The 17,792-nt window shown below is 34.8% G+C and overlaps 1 protein-coding gene across 8 annotated transcripts in view; it reads right to left on the reverse strand.

Annotated features, from left to right (window-relative positions):
* Window positions 1-459: 459 nt before the first annotated feature.
* Window positions 460-17,792, reverse strand: part of Qki (QKI, KH domain containing RNA binding) — a 135,898-nt gene continuing 118,565 nt past the window's right edge. Inside the window, exons 5-8 of one of the 8 annotated variants that reach the window (XM_076858052.1) lie at window positions 13,400-13,487; window positions 11,775-12,074; window positions 8,968-9,042; window positions 460-5,117 (exon numbers count right to left, since the gene is read on the reverse strand). In XM_076858052.1, the coding sequence (XP_076714167.1) occupies window positions 5,101-5,117; window positions 8,968-9,042; window positions 11,775-12,074; window positions 13,400-13,487 (480 nt within the window). In that variant the 3' untranslated portion in view covers window positions 460-5,100. Of the gene's footprint in view, window positions 5,118-5,658; window positions 11,098-11,757; window positions 12,075-13,399; window positions 13,488-17,792 lie in introns of those variants that run through there. The other 7 variants (XM_076858049.1, XM_076858048.1, XR_013091576.1 and 4 more) reach the window with 7 other exon arrangements.

The following is a 17,792-nucleotide window of genomic DNA, read 5'->3' on the forward strand; positions in this document are numbered from 1 at the left end:
ATGAAGACAGGCATCCCCTGCCAAACAAGCAAGGAATGCCTCCCTCCAACTGTCACACGTAGGATATCAAAGTGTTTAGACTTCACTGGCAGAAATTGGCAACAAACAGCCATTGGTTTAATCAATCATCTGCTTTTGTTGCACTAGAAAATGATACCTTACACTGATCTAGTTACTCTGAAAAACTTTACCAAATACTATTCTTGTATATCACGAGTAAATCTTCTGTTTTATGGACAACATGCTTCAGTAACTGCTCACATGTATCCTAACACAAAAACTATTGACTAGGCTTATATGCAAACATGTACTTTCATATGTTCTTCCTGACATTTTGTACCTGAAGGAAAAGAATGTTTAAGTATATTAATTTCACCAATTTTTGACTGAAAACTCAACTATCAATCATTTTATCAAATAACAATATCAAGCAATAAACTCGAATTTTACCACTCCAGCAACTTGATAGTTTCATGTTTAATATTATTGCGACCTGTATAAAAATGGGATTTGCAATATTATTTTCACCCTTTAAAACTGTCTTTTACAACATTTTCAACATAAAAGGTGACAATATGACATAATTATACATAAAGTACCCTTAACTGAAAATGAGATGAGACTGCATTCATAGGCTTCAGAGAATAGCAAGTTGCATAGAAATTCTTCATCACTTTAAGTGACATGGTACCACAACTGGTGTATTAGCAGCTTGACAGGCATCTTCAAATTTTCACAGAATAATACATGAAAACTTCTTATGGCAATGTGAACTTCAACAGATAAGTAGCATATTAAAGATCTGCCTACCTAACAATGATATACTGCCTACTCTTTCCATCAGAGAAATGACATAACCCAAATGACCTTTTCATTGGTGATTAAATTATCACTATTCTGATAATTTCATATATGCATACACATATATGAAACAAGAAATATCTTGATAATCTGGTTAGAAGCACATTGATATAATTATGACTATTACATGTAACTCATTTCAGCCCTAAATTTTAGAACTCTTAAATAAATAAAATATAATTTACAAAAATAGACCACTATTTACAAATGCAAAATTCATCCTGAGAATTTTTTTTTTTTTTAACGCAGGAGAATGGATTCACAGAAAAGGCTATTACCAATCTGTGACATAAACACACCTCAAGAAGTCAAGATTTAGAGGTCCACTTACACAGGCCACGAAAAGCAGGGAATTTAAGATACCTTCTCTGATTGATTTGCATGCAAGAAATTAATCACACCTAACCTTTCAAATCTCAGTGTTCTTCCCCCTTAAATTTCTTGCATCAATCTTGGCTGTGTTTTGGAAGTGGGGTCAGAAAAAACACCTGAGAAAAGCTCCATCATTCACTGAAGGCTGGGTGAGGAAGAGGTGGGGCTGCATCATCCTGGTTACTCATCACTTACTCTGCACTATTAGGAAAAACAGACCCAATTTGCTTCTAGCCTTACCTAGAAACAGCTGGGTAAACAAATTCAATGCTTTACAAAGGAAAAATACCATGTTAAAATAAACATCTTAATACAAAAATTCTCTGCTTTATGATGTGACCATAAAATCACCTACTCATAGAAATTAAAATGACTGTTCAATGAATGAAACTGTTTTATCAGGGCATGTCATCACACTGAATTTCTACTCTGTATGCTGTGAGCAGACAGTGATTATTTTGGAGAAGGAAAAAATAAGAAGTGTGGAATTAGTAATGCAGATGCTGAAAGGCAAGTGGCATGACCAGGAGAAGAATGCCTCAAACGAATGCTACTTTGTTCTCATCTCCACTGGCACCTACACCTGAAGTAGAAGGCCAGAATAACCAAAGCCATTTGAACAGTAGTGTGCGAAACTGTCAGCTGACAAACAACACAAAACAAGTCACGCTATGTTATCTGTGGTCACGGTCTTCAGGGTTAGTCCAGGAACTCAAGACTTTACATTCTTTTGTCTTTATTTGTTTATTTTAATTAAACATGTAAAGGTTAATAAACAGACATAGTCCAGAGTTAGTAGGTTGGTATTATAACATTTATTAAAATAATGCTATGGGTTAATAGAAACAGCAAAGAACCAAAGAATTAAAATGCAAGCTATGTAAAATCCCAACTAAAACCCAAAAGTGTCTAATTAATGTATTCATTCATCAGCTAACTAAAAGCCCAAGAAAGACAAGACACCCAATATAATAAAGTACTGCAAAACAATTGGCAATTTTCAGTTATCAAAATTGTGGATTTTGCATTTTGTATCCTTTTCTCAATCAAGAAAAAAATTCTTTTTGAATGTTATATAACATACATATAAAACAAGATAGAAAAATACATTATAAACTTGTAACAATGGCTGTAAATACATTATCTTACATGTTTCTCATAGGCAATAGGTTGGTTATGGTACATATAGAGCATGAAAACTACTAAGATAATAAAGAATAGACAAAAATACATGTCAGCTGTACATTAACATACCAGCGACACTCCCATCTACCCACACTAAAAATTACATAATACTGTCAGAAAAAAGTCTTAAAAACTACATACTTTAATAAGAAATAAATTCAAAAAGAATGATAATACTGAGAACCAAGGCATTCAGATTTCAAAAGTCATGCTTCTTTTAAGTTGATCCAAAATTTTGTCAACTAAGTTTTTAAAAGTTTGTTCAGAGCCGACATTACTCATGTCACACTTTTATTATTTCATATGTTTTACTTTCTTCCCCATAAAAGACCTTTGATAAACATCTAAAATGTCCAGGTTTAACATAGTTGAGATGAAGCTGGATCAAATACTGGTATCATTTTAACTATCACCTCAAGTGTTTGAGTGTCGCAATTTATTCAACCAACCAAACAAAATTAAAATCAAAATGGCAAGGCATATATTGTAAATAAATCAAAACAATGGCATGTGTAACAGAAAGAGCAGTGGCACATTAAACCAAAACTAGCTGAATATAAAACAACAACTGTCTATTGCATAGTAAATAAACTGAAAACGGTTCCAAGTAAGACAGACAGCTGATGGAGAGGTCACCATGAAGGTGCCAACTGAGTTTCCTGCTGACCTTGACTATGAAGCCGTGAAGGTATGGAAGAGGGAACGAGCTGATGAGCTGGGAGTCCACTGTCACTTGAGATTTGCCACGTCTGGTACTGAGCAGTTAATGATTTCCTCAAGTGTTTACATGTAGCCTTTATATGCAAATTGTTTCAACTATAAAACTGCACTTCGTGAGAAATTGGAAGCTTAAACTGAAATGTAGTTCAGTATTCATATGCACAATAATGCTACTTTTTCACATTCTTTTGAAGTTAAAAAAGGTGACAAAAAGGGCATATGTGGGAAGAAGGAGGGAGATTGCTAAAGCCAGCAGAAGATGGACTTTGACTATGCCAGTTATCTGTATGCTATAAACAAGTCTCATTAAATTTGGGTCATTTAAAAACACTATTTTTTCCAGAATGAAAGTCACAAAAAAAAAAAAATTCATTTTTGTGAAAAAGTTTGCTAAGTAGACTATTATATCTCCATTACGAAAAAAATCCAATGCATCTCTCATCTCCAAATACAATAAAGCTCTAATTTTGCCTGTAAACTGGTGTTCAGATCTCACATAATTTTTCAGAATTCTTTAGGTTAACACTGAAGTTTGTAACAACCAAAAATACTCAATTATGATATGTTTTTTAAAAACTTACTAGGTCAGATATTAGAAAAGTTATTCAAATTTTTTTTCACAGTATCAGATTTGGCAAACTTGCATCAAGGTAACGTGGCACAAATCATACAATTCAAAACCCTCAACTCATTTGTCCCCCTCTCATCTTCTTTCACATACTGGGCGACTGAGTAACATGCATTTACTTTTATTTTGAGGGAGGAGCTGATCTTACAAGACACTTGACTAAATGACCATGAAGGAAAATAAGGCACTTTCTTTTCTTTAGACTTATTCCAATACTTAAAAAATAAAAAAGAAAGACAAAAAGGCTCTTTTGGTCTTTTGTTTCTTGACAACCACCAGAAAAAATCATTTAATGAAATAAAGGGTTTCTTTGTTCTTTTTCTTTTTTTATAACACTTGAAAGTATAAAATGCTACATTTCCAAAAATATATATATTTTTTCTGCACCAGCACCCTTGTATAGTAAAAGTATCTACTTTTTGTTCATTTGTTTCAATGCACTACACTTTATCTACAATTTCATTACATGTATACAGCAAATAGGCAAGCATGGCTTTTACATCCTTAATGATTTTTTTCTATACAGGGAGGTTTAAAAAAAATACTTGAACAGTTTGCCCAGTAATGTGACACATAATGCATGTACCTTGTTCTCAAAAAATTTTTTAAGGAGGTGTAAAATAAAGGTTCTGTAATTTTAACTCAGATATCCATCTTTCAAAAAATAGTGTTGCAGTTTTGTTCTTTGCATTACTTTTCAAAACTCCTTGTTAAGTTTTTCTCTCATGGCACACTCTTCTAATACTTCAAATTTGGCAGGCAATATAAAAAAGGCTGCAACTTCTGCCCTTTGAGGGCACTGTAGTGACTGAACAGTATATCAAATTTTGAATACTTTTTGAATCACTTCACCAATGACTTCCCTGACCAAAGGTTCATGCATGATGCATCATCACACAGTACATTCAGAGAGAGCTTGACTTTGCTATAAGAAGAAAAGGTTCCTAGAAGTCTCTCACAGTAACTGCCTCTGTCACTGAGTAGTTAAGGGCCATCTGTCTCCCTTCTTAAGGAGGCCTTCTTACCGTTCGCTTGGGGTGGGACATTGAAAGATGATCAGTGCTGTGGGATGAATTGGGCCTTATTGCTTTACTACTATTCAGTGCAGGTTCTAGAACCACTTTCACCCAAATGGGGGGGGGGGGGGGAAGCTGAGTTGGAGGACAACAATTTCTTTGTCTTTTGTTTGGTTAGATGGTAAGACGAACGGACAAGTGCCTCAGCTCGCTGCACTGACGACAGGCAAGCAAAGGCGATTACCAGTTAACTGATCAGCAGGCAGGCATGGTCAGGTCATCATTGGGTGAAGAGTTCAGAGGTCAGAAGGTCATAGGTTAGTTGCCGGTGGCGGCTGGGTGGTTAGAAACAAAAAACAAAACAAAAAAAAGAAAAGAAAAGATAGAGAAGAGATTAGTTTCAGCTAGTGACGGCTTAATGACAACATGAAAAACTAATCACAACTAATAAAAAAAAAAAAGCATGTTTAATTCTGACAAACTGATCGACACCATCTACAGAATACAATAAAAATCATGACAATTCATATCATGATTTGAACAAATGAAGAGGAGCCCACTCCCACAAAAGAAAAAAAATTGGTTAACAGAAAAAATAGAAATAAAATACAACTAACAACTAATAGTTAGTAGCAGTCAATGAAAGAAATTGGAAAACAATGATGAATAGGTTTGATATACAGAATTTTGAACAGTCAGTGCAGTTATCAGTATCTGACTGCTATTAAGCATTAGTACTCTCTCAGATGCAAGCATTAAAGCAACTATTAATGATGGATGTGATTATTAATAATTGATGATTAACAGAAATGAATCTAAAGAAATTTAAATTTCTGTGAGCAATTTGGTTCAACATAAACTCTGGGCCAAACAAGGTTTCTTTTGTTCAATAAATGTTTATTGCTTTTTCAATTATTCTATTTACAAACAACATGGAGTTTCTTGGCCTCATGATACAAAGCAATACTGTAGTCTAGCAGTGTAGGCAACATCATGGGAACTAGAAAAAGGCCAGGCCTTCTGCACTGGCCAACAATTTCCAGTTGAAAATACTATTTTACACATATAGAACACTTATAAAATGCACTTGCATGTAAACACTGTAAAATCCTGCCATTTAAAATTCTATACCTCAAAGAGCTCTAAGTACATCAAAAAATAGAAGAAATTTCTAATTGATACCAATAAGGCATTTTAAATCTACAAACAGCTTTCTTTATTCAATTTCAAAGCTAATACTCTGCAAATACAATAAAATCTGACATTTCATATACATTCCTGCTTTATATTTTTATATTTTAAAAGAAGCCACCTGTAAATACTATTTTCTTTTGCAAAATAACAAAAAGAACAAAAAAAGTTTTTGTTGTTTTTTTAAAAATTACAGTAAAACATAAAGTAGTTCTCAAGTGGAAAAGTTATCATTCCCAATGTCCTTGAGTTGTTCCTTCCTTAACCAACCTCTGTCACATTCTGCTTCACCAAACTTGGTCCACTTAACAGTAGTATGATTTTTAAGACTCATATTCAACAGCTTAATTATTTCTACTATATTCTGAGGTTCGATAGAATTTTCTGTACTGTTGCCATTGTGACTAAGGCAGAGGAGATGTGAATGAAAAGATACTCAGTGCAAAGTTAAGATTCTGTGCCACTTCATAAATTGAAACCCAGCAGGCATAAAGTTCACAGAGTTTAAATGATCTCTATGATGGACTGATTTACCTTCATATGAGGAAAATGTTTCTACTATAGTCTATCATTTAGGATAGTTTATAAATACTACAAAAATATGGTATTGTCATTGTGACCAAATCTTCCCTGAATGTCTTAAAAAGTAGAATTTTATTTAATATTTTCAGAACTGCTCTTCCAAAAATCAAAGGAGAAAATAAATATTTAATATGATGTTGTCACACTACTTCTTCACAGGTATTCCAAAATATGAATTTTAAAGCATTTTAGATATTACTTAAAATTCTGATTAAAATGGTTTAAGTTTATCCAAATTATTAAGTAATGGTTTTTGTAAAATCATTATTCAGAAAAATTTCTGATTGTGGGGGCTGTGGAGTAGAAAAACAAAGCAAACTACCATTTATATATACCAGTACACCTAAAATATATCCTCTGCCAAGTCCTGGTCTCATACAGTACACACAGGTATGTCAACTGTGCAAAACCATTTATATAGTTCATTACAACTAAAAAGTCACTTGGTCTTAAAGGCTTTAAATTTAGTTTTGAAATATTTATAGAGGTGGGTTTATTTTTAGTAAAGAACTAGATATTTGTCTATCACATAGTACTCTAAATGATCATATAGAATTACATGGTTATATGTCCAAGGGCTGAGTTTTCTTTCATCCAAAATGCTTATAATAAGTTCTCTTCAAAATACTTTTAAAAATTAAAAAAGAAAAACCTCAAAAATAGAGAAAACAGTAGTATAATAAAATAATTTAAGTGAAGGCTTCAGACATCTCCCTTAGACCCAAAGAGTGCACATAGTGATAGTAAAAATGAATGAATATTGTTACTATTAAAAAAAAAAAAAAGCATTTCGGTTTGCTGACATTGCATTTTGAAAGTAGCAAAATTAATCAAAATACACATCACTACAAAAGAGCCATGCATGGAATGTGTTGTTGTTTTCCAAATACTTTATAAAATCTTCCTCTAATATTTAACTATCTGAAGGCATTGGAGTAATAAATAAACCAATAATTACTGTGTTAAAATTAAGACAAGTCTCTGAAAGAAGGGCATACAGGGATAGAAAAATCTTAAATGAAAATACTTCTTTAAAAAGGGGCACTATTTTCATAGATAATCACTGAACTTGGAGTCTACTACTCAGAGTTCATTGAAAAATCACTACAAATTATATTCATTAAAAGTTTACAAGGGTCTCTCATTATTGTGATGCTAAATAAATGTCATCAAGGTCACTGGAAAAATCTTTTATTTCTAATGTGGACAACAACTGTGTCCAGTATTTATCATTAGTACTCCAGGTAACCATGAAGCACTAGGCAGATCAACCCAGCCTCGGGCCCTGGAGGTACTATTGCAGCAGTTGGGTGAGAAGTTCTGTTTGATATGACAGCAGTCTATATTTGTCTGATCAAATTGATAGAGGATGTACAAATGGAGTATAAATTCATCACTTTCCCCTAATAATATTAAAAGAGTCTTTAACCCATTTAATTAGTAATAAATGTGTTCTAACAGAAGAGTTTTGAAGATGCTTTTCAACCATGCTTGGGTTTCCCTATCTTTTGATGAAAAAACAAAAACCATTCAATGTCAATAAACCGAAAATATCACTTCTCCATAAGCATAAATAATTTATAAAAGGGTCCAAGGGCAAATATAGGACACAAATTACAAATGTTCAAAGGAGAAAAATGAAGACTTATTTTCCAGTCACAGGTCAGTCCAAAAGGATATCCAAAAGCTGGATCTCACACACCACAGAACTTGAGGAGATCATCTACCTTCAAATAATATTTTAGCAGCAAATGACAAAAATCAAAGGATCCATTTTGGCAAGAAAATGTAAGAATAAGAGGGAGCTGATTTTCTAATTTATTAAAAAAAAAATCCAACTACATGAAAGTTATCTTCACAGTCCTGACTTTGTTGATTTCAGCTAAGTACTTGACATGTATACCCTCATGTTTATACAGTGGCTCAAGTGTTTTATTACAAAGAGAAATGGAAACTAAATCTTCAGTTTTCTCCAAAAGTACACAGGAGGCATATATTCCTTTACTTCTCTCATTAAAGCACCATCCATTCAATTCATTTTGCAATACCAACCCAAAATTTCAGAATGATTAAAAGGTAAATTTTAGCAAAAGTTATTAATGAAAAATAGTTAAGGCAAAATAAAAAATTTAATAGTTCCCCAAATTAACTAATTTATGTTTTAGTAGAAATAAATCATAGTAATAGGAATAGAAGATTTAATAAGTTAAAATACAAAGGGAGAAAAAAAAAAGAAAAAGAAAAAGAAAAAACCCAACCCTTAAATTTGTCAATTATTATAAACGAATTTAGAAAAGGAAAAGAAACAGTGTACAGGTAAGCAGTTACATTTTTTCTATCAGGTGTGGTGTTGCAAATTTTATGGACATCCAACGCATTTCTTATAAACAAGAACTGCAGAACTAAACTAACCTCGGTCTGCGGTCACAATCCTTTGGTAAGGATGGACACGCATATCGTGCCTTCGAACTTTAGTAGCCACCGCACCTAGTTAAATTGCAATTACCAAGACAAAGTTAGAAAACATACAGAAGGGGAAAAAAACATTAACAGCAGGTTTATCAAAATGGATTTCTTTCAAATGTTCATTTACTACAAAAGTTTGTTTTAAGAAACATGTTAAGGCACAGTAGTTTTAAAGTTAACCATTATATGTCACATATATATGCATCTATTAATATTGCATTCATTTCAAACATGTTGGCCTTAACCTATTTTATCCATTCATTTACAATCCCCAAGTTACAGTATTTCGTGAACTCTATTAGATCCAAACATATTTGAGCTTTACTAGTCACATATTCACTGAAGTGCCTTTCTTGCAGCAGGACTACTTAAATAATGCCATGTTTAATACTGACAATTATTTGCTAACCTTAAGACCACTTCCAGAGTTTATTATTTAAAAAGGTTTAAAAGCAATTCTTAAAGCCTACAGATTGTGGTTTAAAACTTTGAGTCAATAAGTATGAACTGCAATGAATTAGGTGATTAGTAAAGCAAACAGTATAGTACACTTAGCAGTCAGTACACTACTGTACACTCCTTTATAAATTACCGTTACTTTGTCATATTACAGACTAAACCAAATTAAGAACATGGTTTTACTTTATATCTATGTGCAAAAAGTGCAAGTAAGCCACTGACTGCTAGGCTAAGCTTTTTCCCCGGAGGCTGCTGAGACTAAGCATTTGTTAAATTCAGATCTGATGAGGGTTCAGTTAAGACCGATCTTGAATTCTTAGCCTTTCGCTGGGAAAGCCATACCTAAAGATAAAAGGAAGGGAATTAAAAATTAGTCATCAATGAAGATTTGATGCTAATACCAATCTCCTCACTACCACCAACACACATGTCTGCATCTGTCTTGAAAGGCACTGCTTATTTTAAAGTCGTTTAATGTGAGATTTGATATATAGCATGCATGTTATCTGTGTGCAAATTTATTGTAACTTGGTAATTTATAATAATCCCCTCTATTCTCCAAGGGGTCAATATCATGTTTTACTGCTTAGGTAGCAAAGCAATAAATAACACTGATTATGATAGCCCCCTCCCAATTTGGTGCATGTTATTAATCACCTTATGAATGCCAAATAGGTATCTCTGTATTTTGCTCTTAATTTTGCCAGTCTAATAAGTGGGTCTTAACAATGAAAAATTTCCCAATGGAAACAAAAGCATGTTAGTTTATAATAAGAAACAAAGTTTACAGCAGTGCCTCTTGCTGTTTCTAAGCAGTAAACTGGTCCATCACCCCCTTTTTCATCTTGGATAAACTAATTGTATACAAGTGTAATACTACATGGCAAAACTAGGGAGATCTTGGACTCAAAAGTCCTGGAACAGTAGCTGGTGGCTAAGAGCCTCAGCCCTACAGAAAATTAAGGGTCCTAACTCCTTGGGAACAGATGCTGTGGGTGCAGCAGAGAGGATTTCTAGGGGGAAGGAGCATGCATGGGGCCACAGGAGAGAGTATTAATAGAAAGGAAAACTTAAATAAGGTTATAGGTTACATGTTATTTTAAAAATGTTCAAGAAATGTGCAACAGAAACAAGCCTCTCATCAATATTCTGTGGTATAATTCTGACCTGTAATTACTTTATACAATGATTTAGACAGAAAACATGTACAATAAAATGTATTTGTTCATAAAACAAAAGGCACCTGAGTGCATGCACACACACAGATAACATACAGAGCATTGTGGCTTTCTTTAATTGAACAATGAATTTTCGAGCTTTAATCTTAATATCCGGGTTCATTAAAGATTTTCAAATTTTTATAAATCAATGTTAATGCTTGGGAAAAATAAACTTTAAAAGAACAAAGTCCTAAAAGTCAACAGCATGCATGCAGCACCAAGTCATATACAATTCAGGAAAGAAAGTGTTCAGATTCTGTCTGGTGAAACAAAAGGGCTGCGTGGAAACAGCTGTCCCACACTGACTGGTCGTGCTAGAACAGCTGCTGTGTTCTAGTCCTTCATCCAGCAAGTCAATGGGCTGAAATATCAGGCATGACTGGCATTTCAATCCACTCTATAAAAAAAAGGCATCAGTAATGTCTTTTTCGAGCACACCACTTTTTGTTCATGTTCATGTAAAAACCAAGCGTTTACAGTATGACCTTAATTTTTGCCTCCAGTGTGAATCTGAATTCAATAACTGCATATTTACTCATTTATTCCAAACTGTACTGAAAGCTGTCTCATGTTTCATCTTAGGACTTCAAAAGACAAAAAATTCAAAGTTCAGTTAAGATTGCAACCAATAATATAGTCCCATTTAAAGTGATCACAAATACTTAGCACCCAATAATATAAATTTCATAAAAATCTCAAAATACTTTCATGGGTAAGTTTAGAAGTTAACAACTAGCCATTAAAGAAACCCATGAGTCAAAAGAAATCTAACTCCAGAAGGAGGAGCTGATAAAGGCATTAGGACAATTGGGTGAAACCTAAATAAAACTCAAGAACAATTCTAGTAATGTCAGATGTGAAAGTTATTTTTTGTTTAAGATGTACATTGCAAATTAACCCAAACAAACGAATTTGAGTTATCAAGTGAATCTGAACAAACTTGGGTGCAGTTATTTAACAGGGGAACCCTTAAAAGGGGCAGAAACACTTCTCTAAAACTGTTAAAATCATTTCTAAGTCTGGGGCAACAAAATGTATGAAGAATATCACTGACCACCAGGGAGAAGAACTTACCTAAAACACCACTGGGTTCAATAGGGTACTCAAGGATTGATGTAGCTGGTGCCAACGTGTAAGGGTATTCATAGGGTGTGTAGATCAACCCAGCCTCGGGCCCTGGAGGGACTATTGCAGCAGTTGGGTGAGGAGTTCCGTTTGGCATGACAGCGGTCTGTATTTGTCTGATCAAAGGCATTATGGTAGGGCCAGCTGGCGTAGGAGTACGCAGGGCAGCTGGTGGGAGGACAGGCGCAGGCCCAGTTATGATCCTTGGAGCAGCCTGGGCTGTTGCTGCAAGAGAAAAGGCAAGGGCTGCTACAGTAAGCAAAGAAATTCAGGAAGAAGTACAGGGACAGCAGTATAAAATATGGGAGAATGAGAGAGGAGTAGGAAAAAGAAAGAAAAAAGCAGGAAAGAAGAAAAATAAAAGGAAATCATTAGTACATGCACTGATCACACAAAATGCCAAAGCACACCAATCAAATGCAATCAGCTTTCCCTTTCCCAATGTGATTAAGAACAAATGTGCAAAAATTAAAAGCCACTGTAAAAAAATAAATGAAATAAAATGTTATATTTAGTTTATATATTTGATATATCTGCTTTTTAAGATTTCTTGAAACTAAAGGTGCATGCAGAAGCACAAGAAAACATTTGCATTAAAAGATGTTACAAAAAAATTTGTAATTTGGAGTCCACAGAAACAGTTTTGGTATATTTTTTAGTGTAACTTCAGTTCCAAATTAAAAGAAAGAATAATTTTCATTGTATTAAGTCAGACCAGTAACCACTAGATGATTATATGTATATCCTGAAACATTGGTAGTTAACTTCTTAGAAAAAAAAAATAAAAAGATCCTAACTTCATGACATTAATGATATGCTCACATTCTCATGCATAAATTAAAGTCAATTACAAATTACCACTTGTAAAATAATTACACTTCTAAACTCAATGAGTCGCCTAGATGTTAGAAAGTTGGCAAGGACTTTAAAATTTATTTCTTAAAATCATTAGTAAATGAAAAATAATATTATGCTTAATGATGTGTGACCATTAGATTATCTCAAAATATACATTTCATTTTTAATTTAAAAAAGAAATCCTCATAGCTTTTAAAATCATGCACAGATTTCTAAGAAGAAAAATAGAAGACTGGAAATAGTTATCACCACCCACTGATCTCTGTGAACTCACGTGTGAACTCAACAGGGAAAAACACCGGAGGGGGAACATGCAAGCAAAGGGACAGGAAAGAATTCAACAGAAGGGTCATTCATCCAGTAACACTTTAACTTCTAAAAAAGCTTTCAAAGTCTTGTATTGTGCATAAATACAACAAAATAAACTGGAGGCCTTGAAGCTGTACAGAACAGGAAATTTCTTCAATTTGATATCAAAATGTCATCAGAAAAATGAAGTATTTACAAACCTAAAGCTTCGATATGCTGGCATACAATAAAATCAAGAGAGGATAGTAATTCATGAAAGCATTAAAAATAGAACTGTTGCTCCCCTGTTCAATGACACAATTACTTCAATTCTTCAGTTTAATTGCTCATGTGTTATGCTGTGAAAAGAAGTTTGTAGACAAAACAACAGAGACAGCTACAACCCTAGGCCTCAGTCTCATCCTTACGTGATTTAATGTTGGCATCTCTGTAGGTGCCATTCAGAATTGCAAGCTCCATCAGCTGCATCTTCTTCAGGCTGTCTTCTCCTTCTGCCTGTGTGTGGAAGAACACAGGAGCAGTAAGCATTTAGACTTTGCACAAACAACATAGCTAGATCTACACACAAGCCTTAAATAATCAGACACCATGTGACTATAGTGACCTACTTCAATCAGGAGGAAACAAACAAAAACCTGGGACCTGGGAATCCTAAGGTTCTGACATTCTAAAGCCTATTTCCTCAGGGATGGCATGTGACTACATAAGACATTCTCAATGGCCAGTGGCTGCCTTGAAATGGAAATAAATAAAAATGTGAGACAAAAATCAAATATAGTATGTTTTCTTTAGTATGTATTACTTCAATGAATATTCCAAAACTCAGATATGTTCATTAAAAGAAATACAGATCCCCAGCACTGCAAAAGAAAACACTATCTTTAGGGTTGTCACAGGACTTACTTTCCCAACCAGGAAACATTTCAAAAGCTAAAAAGGGCACTAATAACAACTATGCTACAAAGACAGACATAAAATCAGATCATCTCTGATCATCAAAACATTTGGCCACTTTATTTTACCTTGGCTTCTTTCTACCCTTCCATTAACTTTTTTTTTTGGCGGGGGGGGGGGGGGGGTAGGGGGGTACTGGGGATTGAACTCAGGGACACTTGACCACTGAGCCACTTCCCCAGCCCTATTTTGTATTTTATTTAGAGATACGGTCTCATTGAGTTGCTTAGTGCCTCGCTGTTACTAAGGCTGGCTTCGAACTCGTAATCCTCCTGCCTCAGCCCCCCAAGCCACTGCGATTACAGGCATTGTGCGCCACCATGCCCAGCTTCCATTAACTACTGTTGACCTTGTTCAAGTCATTATTAATACAGTAATTATTTGTAAATTAGGAGTGGCCTTGATATTTTCATCATCTTTTTTCTTTATTCAGTGTGAGAAAGAAGAGGCCCAAGTTTGAATAATCTATTAATGGTGACAGTTACTAAATCTATATACCCAAATTATACTCAGGGGTCAGAAAAATAGCCCCAAATACAACTGTAAATGTTTCTCAACTATCTCATGTCTCAAACCCTTTCAGTTTCTTACTATCTAAAAATATAAGGTTTGAGTTACCTATGATCTGGCCCCAAACTACCACCTGAAGTTAAACCTATTAATCTTCTATCCATAATTTCACATACTTGCCCAATATTAAAAGTCAAACCAGATCACTCCCTCTTGTCACTCATTTGTGCAAATTCTTTTACTGCCAATGCTTCTTTCCATGTCATTCTACTCCTGTTTCCAAATCCTACCTATCCAACAAAATCCAATCAATGCTATCTTCTCATGGGGCCATCCCTAGACTATACTGTTTCTGTCCTGAATCAGTCTGCTGAACATCACCACCTCTAAAGTACATCCCCCTAAAAAAGAGCCTATTTTTTATTTATTACTGGATAAACCCATGGTCACTGTCTTAAATGACAGATGTGAGAAATCTTTAATTCCAAATCCCAAATGTCAAAGTCCAAGAGGATACAATTTAGCCACAGCAAAAGGAAGCAGTAGATGAAGATCCATCTCTAAAGTCTGTCCCTAAAGATGGTGATAAGGATAAAACTAAGTGCCTTCCCCCCACACACACATTCTTAGGATTTAATATTTAAAAAAAAAAAAAAAATGACCTGATGACACGTTTTTCAGAATAAGCTTGTTTCTCTCAGATTAAAAAAAGGGGCAGAATGAGGACAAGTGAAAGCTTTTTGGCCTCCTCCTTTTCTGTTACACAGATGATAATGATACAAAGATCTTGGGCATTAATGAATATGCATATGCTATCATTTGTAGCAAACATAACTGCTGAATGGGCTTTTAACAAACCACAGAGAATTAAAGAAAAAAGATGATGAAAATATCAAGGCCACTCCTAATTTACAAGTCTGCTTCCAGTAGAGTACTTCGCAAGATGACACTTGCACATGTGGGATCACTATTCCTTGACCCCATCAACATGCATAAAGATGAATGAAAACAAAAAGTGAATAGGATTTCTTTGAAAGACACAGAAATTACTGGTTAAAAATAAAAGGGAAGAAATTGCAATTCATTATAAAACATCTTAAACTTGTTCATGAAAAACTATTAATCTTAAAAGTTTATCAAGTTGGTTCAAATAAATCTGTATGCCATAATTAAAGAATACAAGCATTACATATTATACTCTATAAAATTTTCCCCCCAAGGCAGCAGTAGTTATACCTCCATCCAGTGTGAGAAAGAAGAGGCCCAAGTTTGAAAGTGTCAGCAAAAAGAGGGCAAATTACCTCAATCAAAAACAGAAAGAAAGATACCAAAGAGTCTTCTTTGGAAAGAACAGGTAATTGAAAACATGTTTAAATGGAACTGTTTCTTTTGAATGACAAAAATAACTACTCATGAGGTGGTAATTCAGCGTCAAACATAGCAGAAAGCCAAACAGAATGCTGATGAAAGAAATGCACATGCGTGCACCGCCAGCGGATGCATGTGTGCCTGCCTTCTGCAGTGTGCAGGACACTCACATAGAACAGAGGTCACTTCAAGAGGAGAATAAAAATCAGAGTAGCCAAGCCTTCACTAAGAAGTGTCGGTGTCATCTGCCATAATGTCGTCCCTGGCTGGCAGAGATTTATGTTATGCTGGGCCACGGCTTCAGCGGCAGGCTACACTAATGCCTTCCAGAAAAACAATGGGTTTAGCTGGCAGAGCTGGAATTTGAACCCAGATGCTGTCACTCCAGGATAGGCTTCACTCTTGCTCTTTACCACACCCATCACTCAGGCTACCAGCATCACCACTGGTATTTACAGAGCAAGAGACTCTCGTGTGCCTCAGGAGACAATCAAGTTCATTATAGAATTAAGTTCACAAAGAATTGATGATTTCAACTTTTCTGTCTTGCTTTTGACAGAAAGTAGGCATCTGTAACTACCTGAACACAACTGGATGTATGTGCTACCTCTTTCAAGTTCAAGTTCAGATAAGAAAACTTGCTACTAAGCTTGACTACAGGCAGAAGCTCCAGAGCTTCTATCAGCCAGATGTTAGACTTCTCTCCAAGAAAACAACTGATCAGATGAGACATCCTGAGGCTACACATCTTACCTCTGGACATTCTGCAATGGATTTTATAGAACCCTGTCAGGGATCAGCATATCTAAAAATGCAACACTGACTTTTTCATTTGTAACAAATGAAGCCACTCTTACACAACTAAGATAAGGTCATAAAATCATATTTTCAATGCTGAATTCAAGTGATTACCTGCACTCACATAACTTTGTCCCATATTTTGAAATCACTTAAAACTTTAGATATAATTTATATGTGCAGTGAAATCCTGAGGTCTTAAGTATAACATTCATTTTTGATGAATGTACATCAAGAGATGGGACATTTCTATCAATCAAATCCTTTGTGCCTTAAGTACCTATCACCCACCTGCTTCTCTCACACAATTCAGTTTGCCTATTCTAGAATTTCAGAGAATGGAATTACATGAGATTTTCTGTCCCATTTCTTTCCCACACAGTGTTGAAAGACACTCACCCTACTGCTGCAGCACCCGCAGTTCATTTGTTTCCTGGGCTAGGCAGTACTCTGTTTATCCTGTCTTCTGCTCTAGACATCTGTGTATTTCCAGTTTTTGTATATTGTGAATTGAAGCCAGTATGGTAATTTTTGTACAAGATTTTGGGGGAAGGGAGTAATCTATTCATTTACAAAGGATAAATACCTAGTAATGAAGTTGCTGGGTCACAGGTTTGATGAAGTGCATGGGAAAGCATCATGATAACACCTTTACTTATTTATTTTTGGAGGGGGTTTCACTTATTTGCTTAGGGCCTTACTAAGCTATTGAGGATGGCCTTGAACTTGTGATACTCCTCAGCCTCAGAGTCTCTGGTATTACAGGCATGCACCACCATGCCTGGCACACCTTGACTTTTAAAACTTAACAATTCAAAACATAACTCTTGTTAATACCTAAAACCTGAGGTACCTGAGGAGCTTCTTAAGAATTCAGTTTTTTTCAGACTTGCAGAAGGACAATATAACAGAGATTATATAACACCCCCAGCAGGGCTGGGGAGCAACATTCCTATAATCTCATCTGTATACTATTGGGATGGGGTGTCTAAAGGCAGGGTAAACATACCATTTTGAACTTTGGGGTGTTTGCAATTATGGATGACACATTTATGGATGTGTATTAATATATATTTAAATTTATGCACATTGCAGTAATAGAAACAGGCCATGTTTAACACTACATAACAGAGCTTTAACATTTTCAGGTGAAGCAATTTATATGCTATT

This window comes from Callospermophilus lateralis, chromosome 6 (genome assembly GCF_048772815.1).
Source record: "Callospermophilus lateralis isolate mCalLat2 chromosome 6, mCalLat2.hap1, whole genome shotgun sequence".
In the NCBI taxonomy this organism is placed as follows: Eukaryota; Metazoa; Chordata; class Mammalia; order Rodentia; family Sciuridae; genus Callospermophilus; species Callospermophilus lateralis.